We start from the raw sequence: 14,501 nt of genomic DNA, 5'->3' as shown, positions 1-14,501 counted from the left end.
TTCTGCAATCTACTAAAGGAAACAATAATCCATGAAGAGAGTTATTTTTTCCACATGCAACCCCTGTAATTTCTGTGACAAGTTACACATGCAAGGATAACTCTAACACAAACCATTAGTTTGCTAACATAGTCTGAAATACAAAACCAACACGAGAATGTTGACCAGACAAAATGCAACAGATCATAAATTGGTACACCAACATTTTCTGTTTACATCAGACCACTCAGACTCAAAGAGGCAGGTAAATATTCTCCTCTTGTCATATAATCTGCTTTGTCAAAAATCAGGACACAGGAAGAATTCGTGTTCTTGCAAAACCATACAGTCATTGACAATTCAAATGGAAAATAAAGCTACTAAAAAAATTACTATAATGAGCTTTCACACAGTGCTTTTCCTGAAACCTAAGAGTGACCATTTTAAGATTTTGGTAAAAATACATGCTTTTAACTAACCAACATAATACTTACACTGGCACAGAGCAGCCTTTTCTGAATACTCTATGGGATAAACAATATCATAGTGGTTTCCATTTGAGAAGCACAGCAATACCTATTAAAAAAACCACAGATATTTTAGGGTTTGCATCTCACTTGATTTTTCATATTAGCACTACCTTTTAAATTCAATCTTATGTATCAACACACACGTATCCTTTAAACCGAAAAACATTTGTCCAAAAGTCAAAAAAACTTTAAGACAGAGGTAGCTATGTGAGTTAGCACTTGTAAATTGTTTTTTTACATTTTAGATTTAAATTTTTTAAATTTTAGATTACTAAGAAGATACACCCCAAATATCCATTTAAAAAGAAGTGCTACATGTATCAACAGAAGCCTTAAATATGTACAAAAAGAAATTGTTAACATTCTCAGAACATTTCATAGTGTTGAATAATAAAACTCACAAAACTACTTGCTGTTTATATAGTCTTAATTCAGCCTTTCACAATAGCCATCATTAATTTTTTTTACCTTATCAGAAAAGCCATTTTCAGTTACATGTGAAGGAGAAGCATTTGGTTCCCGGTATATTATGAAATCTTTCCTGAGGACAAGAAAATAGTAGTTAAGAATTAATTTAAAAATTAGTATCAATTAAAAAAATGAAATATTCAAATCAAGTTCAAGGAACATCCATAACCACAGAAAACATCTACTGGAAAAGAATACTGAAGAAGATGAATACAGCTATCACTGATCAAAAAAAGGCTTACTTTTATGGAAGAATATTCTAGACTAAGATGTGCTATCACAATGTGGACAGAGCCAATGACAAGTAAAGCAGATTTCCAGACACTGCTTTTTGGAGCAGTGTCTAAAAAGATGATGACTCCCCAGTCCTGGAGAAATTCATTGCACTTTTTGCCATTTGAAAGCCAACCAGAAAAAAAGAAGAGGTTGGTTTTATGAACAGAGACAGGAAACAATGACAAGAGCAATGGCTTAGGCTAAAGCTGTGTTAGCAGACTGATTACATGCGCATGACAACCCTCTTGGGCCAGCTAACAGAGCAGTCCATGTCTGTGGCTCAGAAAATCTTCTCGCCTAACAAACCAAGTTCTTATGCTCAGAAGGGTCGACACAACGTTTCTGCTCCCAAACAGACCACCAGCAGGCACTGCCTGAGGATCATATATTGTAATCAACAAGCACCTCTGCAAATCACGCCCTCTGCGTCTTTTTTCCTGCATTTTAAAAAGCATAATATACTGAAAAAAAGACATTCAGAGGGTTCAGTTTCCCTTTTTTAGGGGCTAAGGACTCCACTGAAGTGTGGAGCCTAACACCATTCTGTGTTTGTTAGACTCAAGTTGCTGGATTTGAAGTGGCAAAGAAACCCCTGTTGTCTCTTCAACTGCTCTCTTCAACAGCACAGAAAGAAACTTTTTGGGAAGCTTGGGCTGAACCAGCAGATAGCATGCCACTGCTCTGTTGGCAGACATTCACCATCAAGGGTGAAAGTCCAGTAGAGTCTTTAAACCAGGTTTAGAAAATTCTTATCACTGCAAAGAAAGTTTGGGTATCTCATTACGTTTAAAAGGATTGAAAATATCATAAATGAAGAGTTAAGCTAGTACAGTTAAGCAAATTTAGAATTTACATTCCACACTTACAATTCTTTTTTTTTGGGTTTGTTACATTAAAAAGCATAAAAAGTTGAACTGGATATAAAGTGGCATATACAGGAAAACCCACAACTGATACTGACATGACATGCTGCTTGATTTTCTACTTTCTAAAAACTGAAATCATTCTTTGCTACTTTTTTCTTTTTTGCTATAATCAGTCTCTGTCATGATCTTAATTATTTTCTCTCTCTTTCATCCATAAATCCTCCCCATGAATTCTTTGTTCAGCAGCAAATCACTTCCTTGAACTTCTTCCTTGCTCACACAAGCAAAACCTTTACTAGTCTTGCAAAATGGTGAAATACACTCAGAGGTGCTTTTTTTGGATTGAAAAAATCCACAAGTTTCTACAACAACTCAGAAAAAGCAATTCTGAGAAGAAAAATTTCATAGCTCAGAGACCCACACGCTTCAGGGCAGCAAGGAAAACTTGATAACCAAATTACACCTGTGACAGATCCGAGGAGTGAAAATGACACAAACCTATTCATACTGCATTTCTACCCTATGCTTGAAAAGTCTGAAACTCTCTCATTTCTCTGCTTGACACAGAACAGCAAATTCACACTTCTGCTCTCCATTAGTCTGCCAGCCTGCAGGAAGAGAAGCAACTATTTCTTCCTACCTCCAGCACCATTCCTACTTTCCCAGGGCCTCAAGATTGCCTTTTTTAATAGAAGCCAGTCTTCCCAAAACAAGTATGGCAGCAGCAATTCCTATGTGTCTAACTCCGCAGCAAAATACTGCCTACAGCTGCAACTATGCCACAATCCTCATGCTTCCAATAGAAATTTTAAAAATGCTGTGATCAACCAGGATTTGCCTCTCTATTCATTTAACAGCTGTGGTCCTGGATACCAACACATCACAGCTTCAAAATCAACTGGTTCTATTTCATGACAATAAATTTCTCATGGCTGGAAACAGAACAAACAGAAGATCACAACCATCCAGGTCCAATGTAAGCAAGCATGCAATTTTATTGACTTGAGTTACATCTCTCTTCACCTTGGCTCAACCTAACCATCAGACCTTCTTTCAAAGCCTCTTGAGCCAAACTTTACTCTCTCACCCGTGCAGCACATGCAACTCTAAACTGTCCATTAACGACAAAATGCCAAGATAGTTTCATGCAATTTCCCATCCTTAGCACTCACCTAAGTAACTGAAATATTTAACTAGTTGCTTTCCTCCATCAACTGTCTCATCAAGAGTGGAAGTATAAAGTCGTTAATTTACAGTAAGCATTTTGAAATACTGAATTTTTCAACAGGTTTACAAACAGCAGAAAGAGAAGATGCTGTACATTGCACATTCCCTCACACAGTATATAGAAAGCAGCTATAAATATTCAGCATATTGTTTCATACTATTCTGTAGAAAGATTAATATAGAGGTTTACATTTAATAAAAAACACATCAACAAAACTGCTCATCACCAAGGAGTGTTTCTATGCACAAATATCAAAACGTTTCTGAAGCATATGGTACTTGACAAACTCTTACTATTTCATCCATATTGATACAGTGGAAAAATTCATGTTTATACAGAAAAGAGACTAAGCAGTACATCAGGTAATCATATATATATATATATACATATATATACACACACACACCTGGTAGTCTTATACATATATACCTGGTTCACAGAACTTCATAGCAGGGGAGCGGCTTTCTAGCATGCAGCCTACAATACCCATACCACTTTCAAGGTACATTAGAGCATTTGTACAAAGGTAATAAAGAAATAGGTACAGCCCCCAGCTTAGCAATACTGTTAATATTAAAGCCTTGCTGAGAAACAGGAAGAAATGCAATTTTAATAGAAACATTAGGACATGAAAATTAACAAGATGCAAACTGTATCACTCTACCCACAATCAGTTGTGCAGGTGAGATGCATGACATTATCGCAAACTTGGATTCAAACCCCCAATTAAATGCCATTTTCAAAGCTCACTTTTCTATTTATTACCTTGAGAGCTGTGATTTTCAAAGCATATTTGTAACTTTCTGGAAAACTACAGTATAACACAATTACAACTTTGTTATTCCAACTGACTCACTAACAAAATAGCTGATCTCAATAAAACATATTCAAAAGTTTCCTTACTTGTACATAAGAGAAAGGGCACTTATTTCTACTTGTCCAACCCATTCCTATATTGAAAGAAAAAAGAATAAAATTAACTTCAAACACACAATTATTAAACACAGTTATTATACTTCCTCATGTGTAGGCCAAGAGATGCAAGAAATTACTGTCAAAAACAAATATATCAACACGGAGTCTGAAGTTCAGCTGAGACACTTTGATTGTATGTTTTTGTTAATAATAATTATTCCAATAAGGCGGTTAAGGGGTACAAGCTAGAAGGACATTTCCCCAAACTAGCAATAAATCTATCTGTATGAAAACTGAGAGAACTAAAAATCAATCACAAATTCAAATTTGTCATTAAAGAGTATGATTTTGAAAGGTGATAGAGTTGGGTTGGGGTATTTTTCTGTTAAACAACCAGCAGTCTAGCTTTTCAAAACTGATTTTTGAAGAAAAGTGAGTGTCAGATTTATTTACCAAGTGGGTTTAAAAATGTTACTCTCTACATTCAAAACTGTCTGGGTTTGTGGCCTTGAGCTGTAGTTGAGCAGGAAAAAGAACCTTGAGGCTTAACTCTCCTGCCTAAAACACAGATAACTTCCATACAAATATTCTGACACCATCGTGTGAACTGCTCCAACAAAGTAGACAATCCACTTCCAAATAGCCAAAATAAACTTGTGATAGCTGCATTTCTCAGACAAGCAGCTATGTATCAACACCTGAAGAAAGACCAAAAGTCTGTCCTTTAAAACTGTTAACCAGTGAAGTGTCAGTAATGCCATAACCCAGACTCAAATCATAAAAAAGTAAAAGCTGTTTCTTCCATTACCAGCCAAAGCAATGTCCTGTGCTCCAGTATGATGGGACCAGATCTTTTTTCTCCCCCCCCCTTTTTTTTTTTGTTATTCTTACTAAATTAAAAAATACTGAAATTTGAGTTTGGGGCAGGATTTTGTAGCATTTAACTCTTTTTAAATTCTCACGACAATTTTCAAATACCGACTAACTTAATACGTGAAAAAGCTACTGTCTGGTTTATTTTTCCAAAGGATTTCTTTTAAACATTAGTGGACATGTACGAGAAAGGCATTTTCTACAAAGGCAGTGCAGTGCTGTAAACTATTCATATTATCACAGTTCAGTGCAGAATAAGTTCTACTGGGAAACGGCATGGTTTACCATTTAGCAAACCATGTTAACTCAAGATCTCACTAACAAAGCTTTGCAGTTAAAAATCCTGGAATGAACAAAGACACAAGCAGAGTAGGCCAAGACCCACTTTTTCCCTCCTTCCACCATTCATTTTGAAAACTGAAATAGAGAACCATCCAGTTAGCCATTCTAACTAAGGATGCTATAGAAACAGGGGGGAGGAAAGTCATGTTTTGATTTTTAGGAGAGCAAAATTTAATAAAATTTATGTATGAGTGCTTAAAAAAAATTTTTAAGATTTTTTAAGATTTTATTAATATTATTATTAATTATTTATAATAATTATTATAATAAATTTTAATTAATTTAATTTAATAAATTATAATAAATATTATTATTTATAATAATAATTATATATAATTAATTATTAATTAAATATATTATTAATATTTTTAAATTTTTTAAGATTTTGCAATGTTTTACTAGATAATCCTTTTTTTTTTCCCCTATCCCCTCAGCTTACACAAATTAACTCCTTAATAAAAATACTAACATTAAATTGGTGGAGAGAAGAATAATAATAATTTTGCTTCAAATAAGTATCTTCAAAAAAGCCTGTGGCTACTGTTCATAATATCCCTTACATAAGTAACTCTTTCTTCATCACGGAAACTTTCACACTTTATTCAAGGCTGCCTTTAAGAAAAAGTTAGCCACACTATGTTTCTTGATGTTTTGCAGAAGCTAGAAACATCTGGGTACAATTTGAAGACTAATAGGTTTAAATCCAGACAAAAAAAAAAAAAATCCCCAAATCATTTTACACTAGAAAGTACACTGATAAAAACACGTTCACATAATTCAAAAACCTCTTAAATTCAGTCAAAGCATTTGTGAGAGAAAAAAAAATGCAATTATCCATCAACTTCAATAAAGTACTGCTTCTTATTATAAGTCAAGTTTAACATACCTGTGGATTTTCCAAACATTTTAAATAGTCTTCAAATGGCCCCTCTATGAACTGTATTAAAAAAAAAAAATAAAAAAAGAAATAATTAATTTTTATTAGAATAGTATATGCAATCCTTAGTGTGTGACCCACTCTACCAATGGGAATGTTCCACTGGAAATTTAAGACTACCCTGCCCCAAAAGGGCTTACAATCTAAGTATAAAGTGATGTAAAGAAAAGGGAATAAAGGTCAGGATTCCAGAAAATAACCACATAAATAGCCTCTGGAGTCATCATAAAATCCAAACCAAAAAAAACGCCAAATACCAACAGTGTTTTCAGCAGCCAAAGGGGGAAATCTGAACGAAAGCAAAGATGCTGCAAAAGTAGGTGTTCATGGGCAATTCAACCCAGGCATGCAAACCATCACTGGAGAGAGTATGTGTGGGCTTATTCAAGTATCTTGTTACAAGAAATAGGCAGCAATGGACAATCAGAAATGAAATTCACATTTCTGTAATACCCAAGCAGCAGTAAGATATAGTATAGGCAAATCAGAAAGCATTTTATCTTCTTTTCTATATCACTACAAAAAATCTGCTTTTACTATCAGTGAAATGATGCAAACAAACTGGGCTACCCTGTAAGCGCCAGACTAAGAAAGTAATCCTTCAGCTACACTCTTTAACATGCACATTTGTTAAGATCAGAGAAAGATGCTGCAGTAATAGACATGAGACCGTATTTTTAAAAAATGCGATTTAGACGCAATCTAAATGCTGAAGTAGTAATTCCTGTTACGAACTTAAGCTACAAGCTGTATGGCCTCTCTCCCACAGTGAGTACAAAACAAGGTAATGAGGAAAACTGATTGGAATAGTTCAGATTAAAAGTTCTGCTATAGCCATTTTGAATCTGCCTGGACAGTGTTGTTCATGAAAAGAATAAAAAAGTCTGGCCAAAAATTTTAATTTAGACAGAAGCAATCAGGTATGAATTTAAAAGGTGAATTAGTAAAACATGATCACACACAGCAGGATTTTTTGTGTATCAAAATTAAATGACCTAAAGATAACACACAGCAGAAGAAGGGGCACCAGAAAGTTCTCATAAGAAACTGAAGAGTTAAAAAAAAAAAAAAAAAAAAAGAGCATGAAAGTAAAACAGCAGCAATCAAAGATAACACTTCAAGAAACGATGAGGATAAAAATGAAGACCGTTTCAGTCACCTGAAACTTCAATGATAGCAGCATCAATGAAAAGGCAGAAATCCAGGCTGCAATGGTTACAATAGACAGAAGAGGAACTTCATCGAGTTCTACATGCCAATAGAACACAGCTACTAAGAAGGCAGACGAGTAGATAGTTGAACTAAGAGTTTAGGTTGGCTATGTATTGTTCGTCTGTTTGTTTGTATGTTTTGGGTTTTTTTGTTTCAAGAGGGTTACATTACGTTAACAATGCTATGTTACAGACTAAAAACACAAAGAGTAGTAAGAGATATGGGGAGCAAAGGAGATCAATAGAGCTGAAGTGGGATACCTGAGGGACTAGGAACACCAGGAAATGAGGATATGAAACACTTCAACCTTGTACATGAAACACCTATTCTGAAAACTGACAAGAAGCTTTAAAAAAAGAGACTTTTCAGAAGAACAGAAAAGAGGGGAAACAACACATATTTAGAGTCAAGAATGTTCAAGGTATTTCCAAAAACTAGATATTGGAGTAAGTGATGTCTTCTGGTAAGAAAGGGATTAAAAAGTCAACAGTGAAAAAATAAGTAAGATGGGGGACAGATCTAAGAGTTGGTTAAGTCCTCAGATAGACAGGAAACAAATAGTCCTGGCAAATGGAAATAGTCAAGTCAGCACTGCATTCTCCCAGGGAGACTTACTGTATTTCATGTCATTCATTTCTTGACAACTTCCACACTAACAGTGATCAGTCACATTCAAGCATAGGACACTTTGAAATTACAGAACACATACTTATTCCTGCTTTCCTTCTCTTCCCTTAAGGTGCTAGTGAGGTGCTCTTTTTATTTTGGGCCCAAATAAATTTGGAACAGAAAACATGAGCTGAATAATAACCCTCTAGTAACAAATGCTTAACCATACTCCTGTTTTGGCTATCCTTATAAACAAGATATACACTAAAACACATACAAACAAACAGGAACACCATTATTTATTATTGTTCTTTTAAAAGGAATGATAAATAGGATTTTATAACGTTAACACTGATGACATTGGTCAAATATAGCTCAATGTCAAAATATTTTATTCCATGGTTGATGGAGAATTTATGCATGTCTAGAGAAACACCACCACAGTGGTAATACATAATAAATTGTAGACCCTGAAAGAAGTTTCACTCTTCTCATCAGTCAATCCCTTATATATTGTAAAAGCAATTAAATAGCACAATAAGAACATTTGATGACCTTTCTTAAAATAGGCATTATACTAAAATAAAATCCAGATTTTGGTAACTCCATTACAGACGATTACAGTTTAAGTTTGTTTTGTTATTTAATGAGCATTAAAAACTCTTCCCACCCCACATGACTCCAGCTCAAGCAGCACACAAGTCTTTCTGCAAGCTTATGAAAACCAGTTACTACGACACATATGCCAATTATTTTAAAGAGTGCTTACTTTAAAAAAGCATCAACTGGCATATAGCTGTGATGAATACTGTCACAAACAGCAGAAAAGTGGAAGGAATAAAGCAACTTGGTTTTAATTGCTCACAAATAAAACAAAAATACTTACTGCTTCAAATTTCTCCCTATTTTTCCGAAGATAGTCTACACAAGCCATCCTAACATCAATATGCCGAGACTGAGAGTGTAACACCTACAAAGGGAGAAAGAGAAGAAAGTGACACTGGTTCTTAGGAGTTTTAATGACAGGTCAAAAATAATTAATGACTGTTGTTTAAATACAGGCTTGCAAATATTCTAATTTTAATTTTAAGAATATTTAAATACACACTCAGTAACATCTTTATGCAGGCGAAACCTCAGTTAATCAAAAATTAAGTAACTGCAGATTTACTAAATTCAGACATTCAATTTTACAATGATTTACTGAACAAAATGAATAGCATTTGTTGTCATTCTTTAACCAACTCCTTTGTAAAGGACTTTCCTTAATTGAAGAAGTTACTGCACGAGTGAATGAGGAAATCGACTACCAGCACGCATTTGTTCAAATGAAATCCAACCAAATCTAAGAGACTGCAGGATTACTTTCTATTGACTTTAAGAGGTGTATGTCTGTTGCCCAAACACTGATTTGGAAGTCAGAAATTCAGATCCAAATATGACACCTGCATTTTACCTCCTGTTCAAACTTCTACTGGAAAAAAACATTACTTTCATCAGTTATCTCCAACATCACTTTTTCTGCACCCTCACTACAACGTAGGGAAATTCCAGATAATTCAAGCTGCGGCCTCTCTTGCAATCCTCACGCTACCCTTAATTTAAAACACCTTCAAATTTAGACTAGTGCAGTTTCTCCTGCATGAAGAGTACAGAGACTAGGCCAAGTTTCTGGATAAACACCTAATAGCTCTGAATTAAAGGCCTTCCCTTCAATAAAATACAAACGTGATGTTAAGTTTATAGTTGAAAAAAGTTCTATATATACTGTAGTGTGGGCAAAACCTTTTATATATATATATGCTAATTAAAAACACCAGAGTATCAATGTATATTCAACATTCCCCTGAAATAAAAAAAATAACACCACTCACTTCAGCTCTATAGCGTTTTCTTCCTGAACGTAGAAACTGAGAGGGAAAGTAGTGTTAAAAAAAAAAAAAAAAAAAAAAGAAGAAAAAACAAAAAAGTGAACTGTGTATAACTAGCACAGGAATCCGGGCTCCCACAATCAGAAGCACCAGAGCTCCCACTGCTGTTTGTTTGTGTTTAAGACAAGATGACGCTGTTACTTTTTTCCTTTAACAGTAACACTGAAATGGGGGAAGGGAATTCAACAGGAAGAACTGAAAATAAATTACTTTCTCTAATTTTATAATAAACTAATTAACAAATCAGAGAGCAAAGCTTTTCAGCTCTTTAAGCCAAATTCCATTTCCTGAAGAGCCTCATGCGGAACCAGTTGCACCAAAATGTTGAAATCTTACATTGAAAAAAACTCTGAGGAGGCAGTGTAAGGTCAAAACAGGTAACAATTTCTTGATGACAGAAAACGGCTGCACACACAGAACTTCTCTCTAGTTGCAAGGCAGAAATTATTCACACACACACACACACATGTATATACACACACCCCCAGACACACGACAGTGTAACCTTAACCTATACTTGTCAGCATTTTAACACTGATTATCACCCACTAATGAGATATACTTCCCATGCTTTCATGAGAAGTAGCTTTGTTTAGGTAGGCAGTTACCTGCTCGGCCACAGCCCTGAAAAGACAAGATCCATCCTTGGCAACTCTCTTTCTGTACAAGCCCTGAGATCGCAGGTAGCAGTCCATAGAAGTGTCCCCGGGGGTGTCCGCGCCGCCGCCTTGATGGCTCTGCTCCCCGCTGTCGGCTCTGCACGCCGCCTCCATGTTTATCGCTTCACCCTGTGGAGAATGGCTGCACCCCTCCTAGCCCCACATGGCAAAGGAAACCCACCGCGCAGCTCCGCGGCCGGGTAAAGGAAACAGCAGCGGCTGGGGGTGCAGAGCACTGGCCCGCGGCACTCGAGGTAGCAGCAGCGATAAGAAAAGCAGCCGGTCTCACGTTATCAACTTGCATGTGGGAATCGCGGGGAGAAAGAGCCAAGTTTTACTTCGCAGCCTGGACTTCCAGCTCCATAAACCCCGCGGCTTCTACGCTCCTCCGGAGGGCCGGGCAGCAGCTCCCGGGCACCGCTCCGGCGGGATCGCGGTCCCGCTTCTCCCCGCTCAGGGCGGCGAGTCCCGGCCCGGGCGCGCAGCCGGCCTGCCGGGCGGAAAACAAAAGAGAAAGGACATGTGCTACCGCCGCCGGGGAGGGGAAAAGGGAAAAAAGAGAAGCGTAACCTGGCGTTTATTTTCACTTTCAGCCCGGGCGCTTCTGGGAGCGGTAGTCCCGGAGGAGGGAGCGGCGGGATCCTCCCCCGGCAGGGCGGGAGCGGGGAACAGGGCTCATGTCAGCCCGCGGGAGCTTCTTAGCTTTATAACCATACATAGTTTGGCTTTTGGTTATAAAACCCAGGCCACAGATAGGTGCGGGTTTAATTTGGCTATGGTGTTTTTTTGTTTGTTTTCCTCAACACATTAGACTGTAAGATTAATTAACTCCATCCACTTGTAAGAAAGAAGATAGAACTAAAACGGGGATAGAAAAGGAGGCTTACTTAAAAAGGAGATTAGAAAAAAAGCCACGGCCATTAACTACTTTTGATACAACACTTTTTCCGTATACCACTCTTAGTGGTAAGAAGCAGCACACATTTTTATTAGAATTGCATGACTTAGCTTTTGTTTGGCACTGGAAACTGGCTTGACAAGATTTAGGTGCACAAGAAGTGTCAAGAAGCGAAGCGTCCCAAACTTGTAAGGCTGTCTTTTTTTTTTTTTTTTTTACTGTGATTGTGCAACTTTCCTAGGAGAAAGAGCTATAAAGCTCTCAGTAGCAATAGTGATAAAAAAAAATGCTACCAGTTACTTTTTAGCTTAAATGAACAAATTTAGATGCAAGAGACAGAATGAATTAAACCTCTGATTTTTACTTTCAGCCAACAGAAGCAAGAACAGGAAGAGCAGTGTCTTGCGCTATGATTTGTGTGTAACAACAGCAGATTGAATAAGCTGAAGTCAAGCCTGGCTAAGTCTAGTGCTCAATCAGCTCTGCACAAGCAGTATCAAACCCTTGTCCCCAACAGAAGCCCAGGTTCTCCAGAAAGGAGTTAGTCTACTAGAAACAAAAGCCCATTTCCAAGGTTCTCTGTAGACAAGAATAGAAACTGAAAGAAGTGAACGCAAAGCCCTAACAGCATGTGAACCTCCAAGACACATGGAGCTGGTAAGGCAGCATGCAGATAGTTAAGACAAGGAACATGAGGTAAAAATACCAGTGAAGGGCTGGATGGAAAGCTCAGTCTTCTCACGAGAAGATGGGAAAGGTCATCTAACAAGACTGAACTATAAACAGTTGCTGCTTCTGACTCAGCTAACCATACTCACTTCAGGAAATCAGACTAGTAGAATCCTGCATGGGAGAGGTGCTTCTTCTGTAGCTACAAGTGATTTGGCAATATGTTCTTGAGACTCTACCAAACTAGTGCCCAGTTACAGAGTTTCTAAGAATATTCCATTTTTCCTTACCCTATTTATCACAGCTAGAGACAGAACTATCCTCTAACATGCTCACAAGTTCATCTTCCCTCACATTTGGGCCTTTTTCTCATTGTGATTCTAAAGGCCGGTTAGGGGAAGGGCTAATGCCTTCCACCAGATCTGTTAGACTCCAGAATGCCTGTACATACATACGAGGTCATCCGGTGTCTGACAGAACATGAATGTACTTCTGACAAGTGAATACACTGAGAAAACTAACAAATTCATACACTTGCCAGTTTCCTAAAAGCCTGCTCTTTTTGCAGCTGAATCCTGAAGTCAATCAAGCAATGGTGACCCACAGATTACTTTTTTTCCCCTCAGATACTGCAAGAAGCAATGTTTCTAAAACAGCGAAGGTCTCATTGAAGAGATCTAGCCTGTACATGCTGAGTATCCAAGGCATAAGAAACACATCCACTAAAAGACATCTGAAATCACTCAACGCTGTAATCAAGAGAAGAAAGGCCAAATTATAACTCACGCGCTGTTACAGATGTTCTAAATAGCAAGTACCTCTACTAACACTTTCAACCAGCACCTGTACCACAGTTCTAGACACTAGGTTCTTCCTCTCCACTAACCTCTATTGACCACACAAGCACTTCTGCTGCACGTACACTGAACCAGGTCAGGAAGCTGACTAAAGCTAAAAGGAAAGAAAGAAAGGAAAGGAAAAAAAAAAAAAATAAAGAAAGAAAGAAAACAAAACACCCCACAAACTCGATGTTTAAACCAAGATTATTTTGGTGATTCAGTCTAAGGCCTGCCTGTGCCAGCACCTGGCCAGCCAAGGCGGGGGGGGGGACGACACAGCCTGAGGGGAACCGCCTCTCCTCACCCAACTGCAACCTTGGCCGAAGGAGACCAGCTTTCGCCCTGCTCCACGCCCGCCCTTTCTCCCTCCGGTTCAACAAAACCCTCCTCCCAGCCCGCAAGCCCGCCATGGACGGCTCAGCACAGGCCGAGCACGGGCAGCCAGGCAGGGCGGCCCTCCTCGGGAACGGGAGAGGCCGCCGAGGCCGTGCTCTCCGCCTGAAGGGCTCGGCGCGGCCCGTACTCGCTGACTGACACTCACCAGCGGAAGGACAGGCGGCCCCCTCCTCTTTTTCTCCTCCTCCGCCCCCCGCGCAACAGCTGCGGTGGCGGCAGCAGCGGCGGCGGCGGTGCCGCCCCCTCCTCGCCTCACAGCGGCCCCAGCGGCGGCGCAGGCACTTCAATCTCCCGCGGCGGCCTCTCTGCTCGCGTCGCTCCGCTATGATGCGACCGCTGCCAGCCCCAGCCCAGTCCCGATCTCGCCCTCCCGCCTCTCTGCCTCTCATCACTCTCGGCCGCGCGCGCGAGGGAAGGAGCGAGAGCGCGCTCCCGCACGGCTCCCCCTCTCCCCGCCAGTCGTTGGTTTTTCCCGACGGCCACACCTGCTGGGGCTGGTACCATTTGCCGCACAAGGGGAGGCAAAGAAGGGGCCGGCGGAAATCGCGAGGTGCAGGTGGAGGGAGCGGCGTTTAGAGAGGGGCTATTTCTCTGAGTTTCGTCTTTCGGCGACTTTAAGGAGCTAGATGATGCTGAGGCAAGCGGCAGTGTCGCCTCGCCTCCTCACCCGCAAGGGCACGCAGTGGTACAGCCGGGGAATGTCTTCTTTGCTTCTAGCGAGCAGGTCCTAGTGCTCGGCCTCGCCGCCGCCATGGGCGGGAGCGGTGACCCGGGGCTTCCCTCACACCCGCTGAGCATGTGTGCCGTGCAACGGGAAACTTTTAAGAGTTTTTCTGAGAGGTAATTTTGTTTTAATGAGGTTTACAGCCCGGAA

At 39.3% G+C, this 14,501-nt stretch overlaps 1 protein-coding gene across 10 annotated transcripts in view; it reads right to left on the bottom strand.

Moving 5' to 3' along the window:
- OTUD4 (OTU deubiquitinase 4) overlaps positions 1-14,093 on the bottom strand; it is a 34,455-nt gene extending 20,362 nt beyond the window's left edge. For 8 of the 10 annotated variants that reach the window (XM_080616816.1, XM_080616818.1, XM_080616815.1 and 5 more), the window contains exons 1-6: positions 10,775-14,093; positions 9,122-9,205; positions 6,364-6,414; positions 4,251-4,297; positions 978-1,050; positions 474-555 (exon numbers count right to left, since the gene is read on the bottom strand). In XM_080616816.1, the coding sequence (XP_080472942.1) occupies positions 474-555; positions 978-1,050; positions 4,251-4,297; positions 6,364-6,414; positions 9,122-9,205; positions 10,775-10,939 (502 nt within the window). In that variant the 5' untranslated portion in view covers positions 10,940-14,093. The remainder of the gene's footprint in view (positions 1-473; positions 556-977; positions 1,051-4,250; positions 4,298-6,363; positions 6,415-9,121; positions 9,206-10,774) is intronic. The other 2 variants (XM_080616811.1, XM_080616813.1) reach the window with 2 other exon arrangements.
- Positions 14,094-14,501: the final 408 nt, after the last annotated feature.

This window comes from Psittacula echo, assembly GCF_963264785.1.
Source record: "Psittacula echo genome assembly, chromosome: 1".
In the NCBI taxonomy this organism is placed as follows: Eukaryota; Metazoa; Chordata; class Aves; order Psittaciformes; family Psittacidae; genus Psittacula; species Psittacula echo.
The sequence above is the reverse complement of the archived record's forward strand: the minus strand, read 5'-3'. Positions and strand labels throughout refer to the sequence as shown.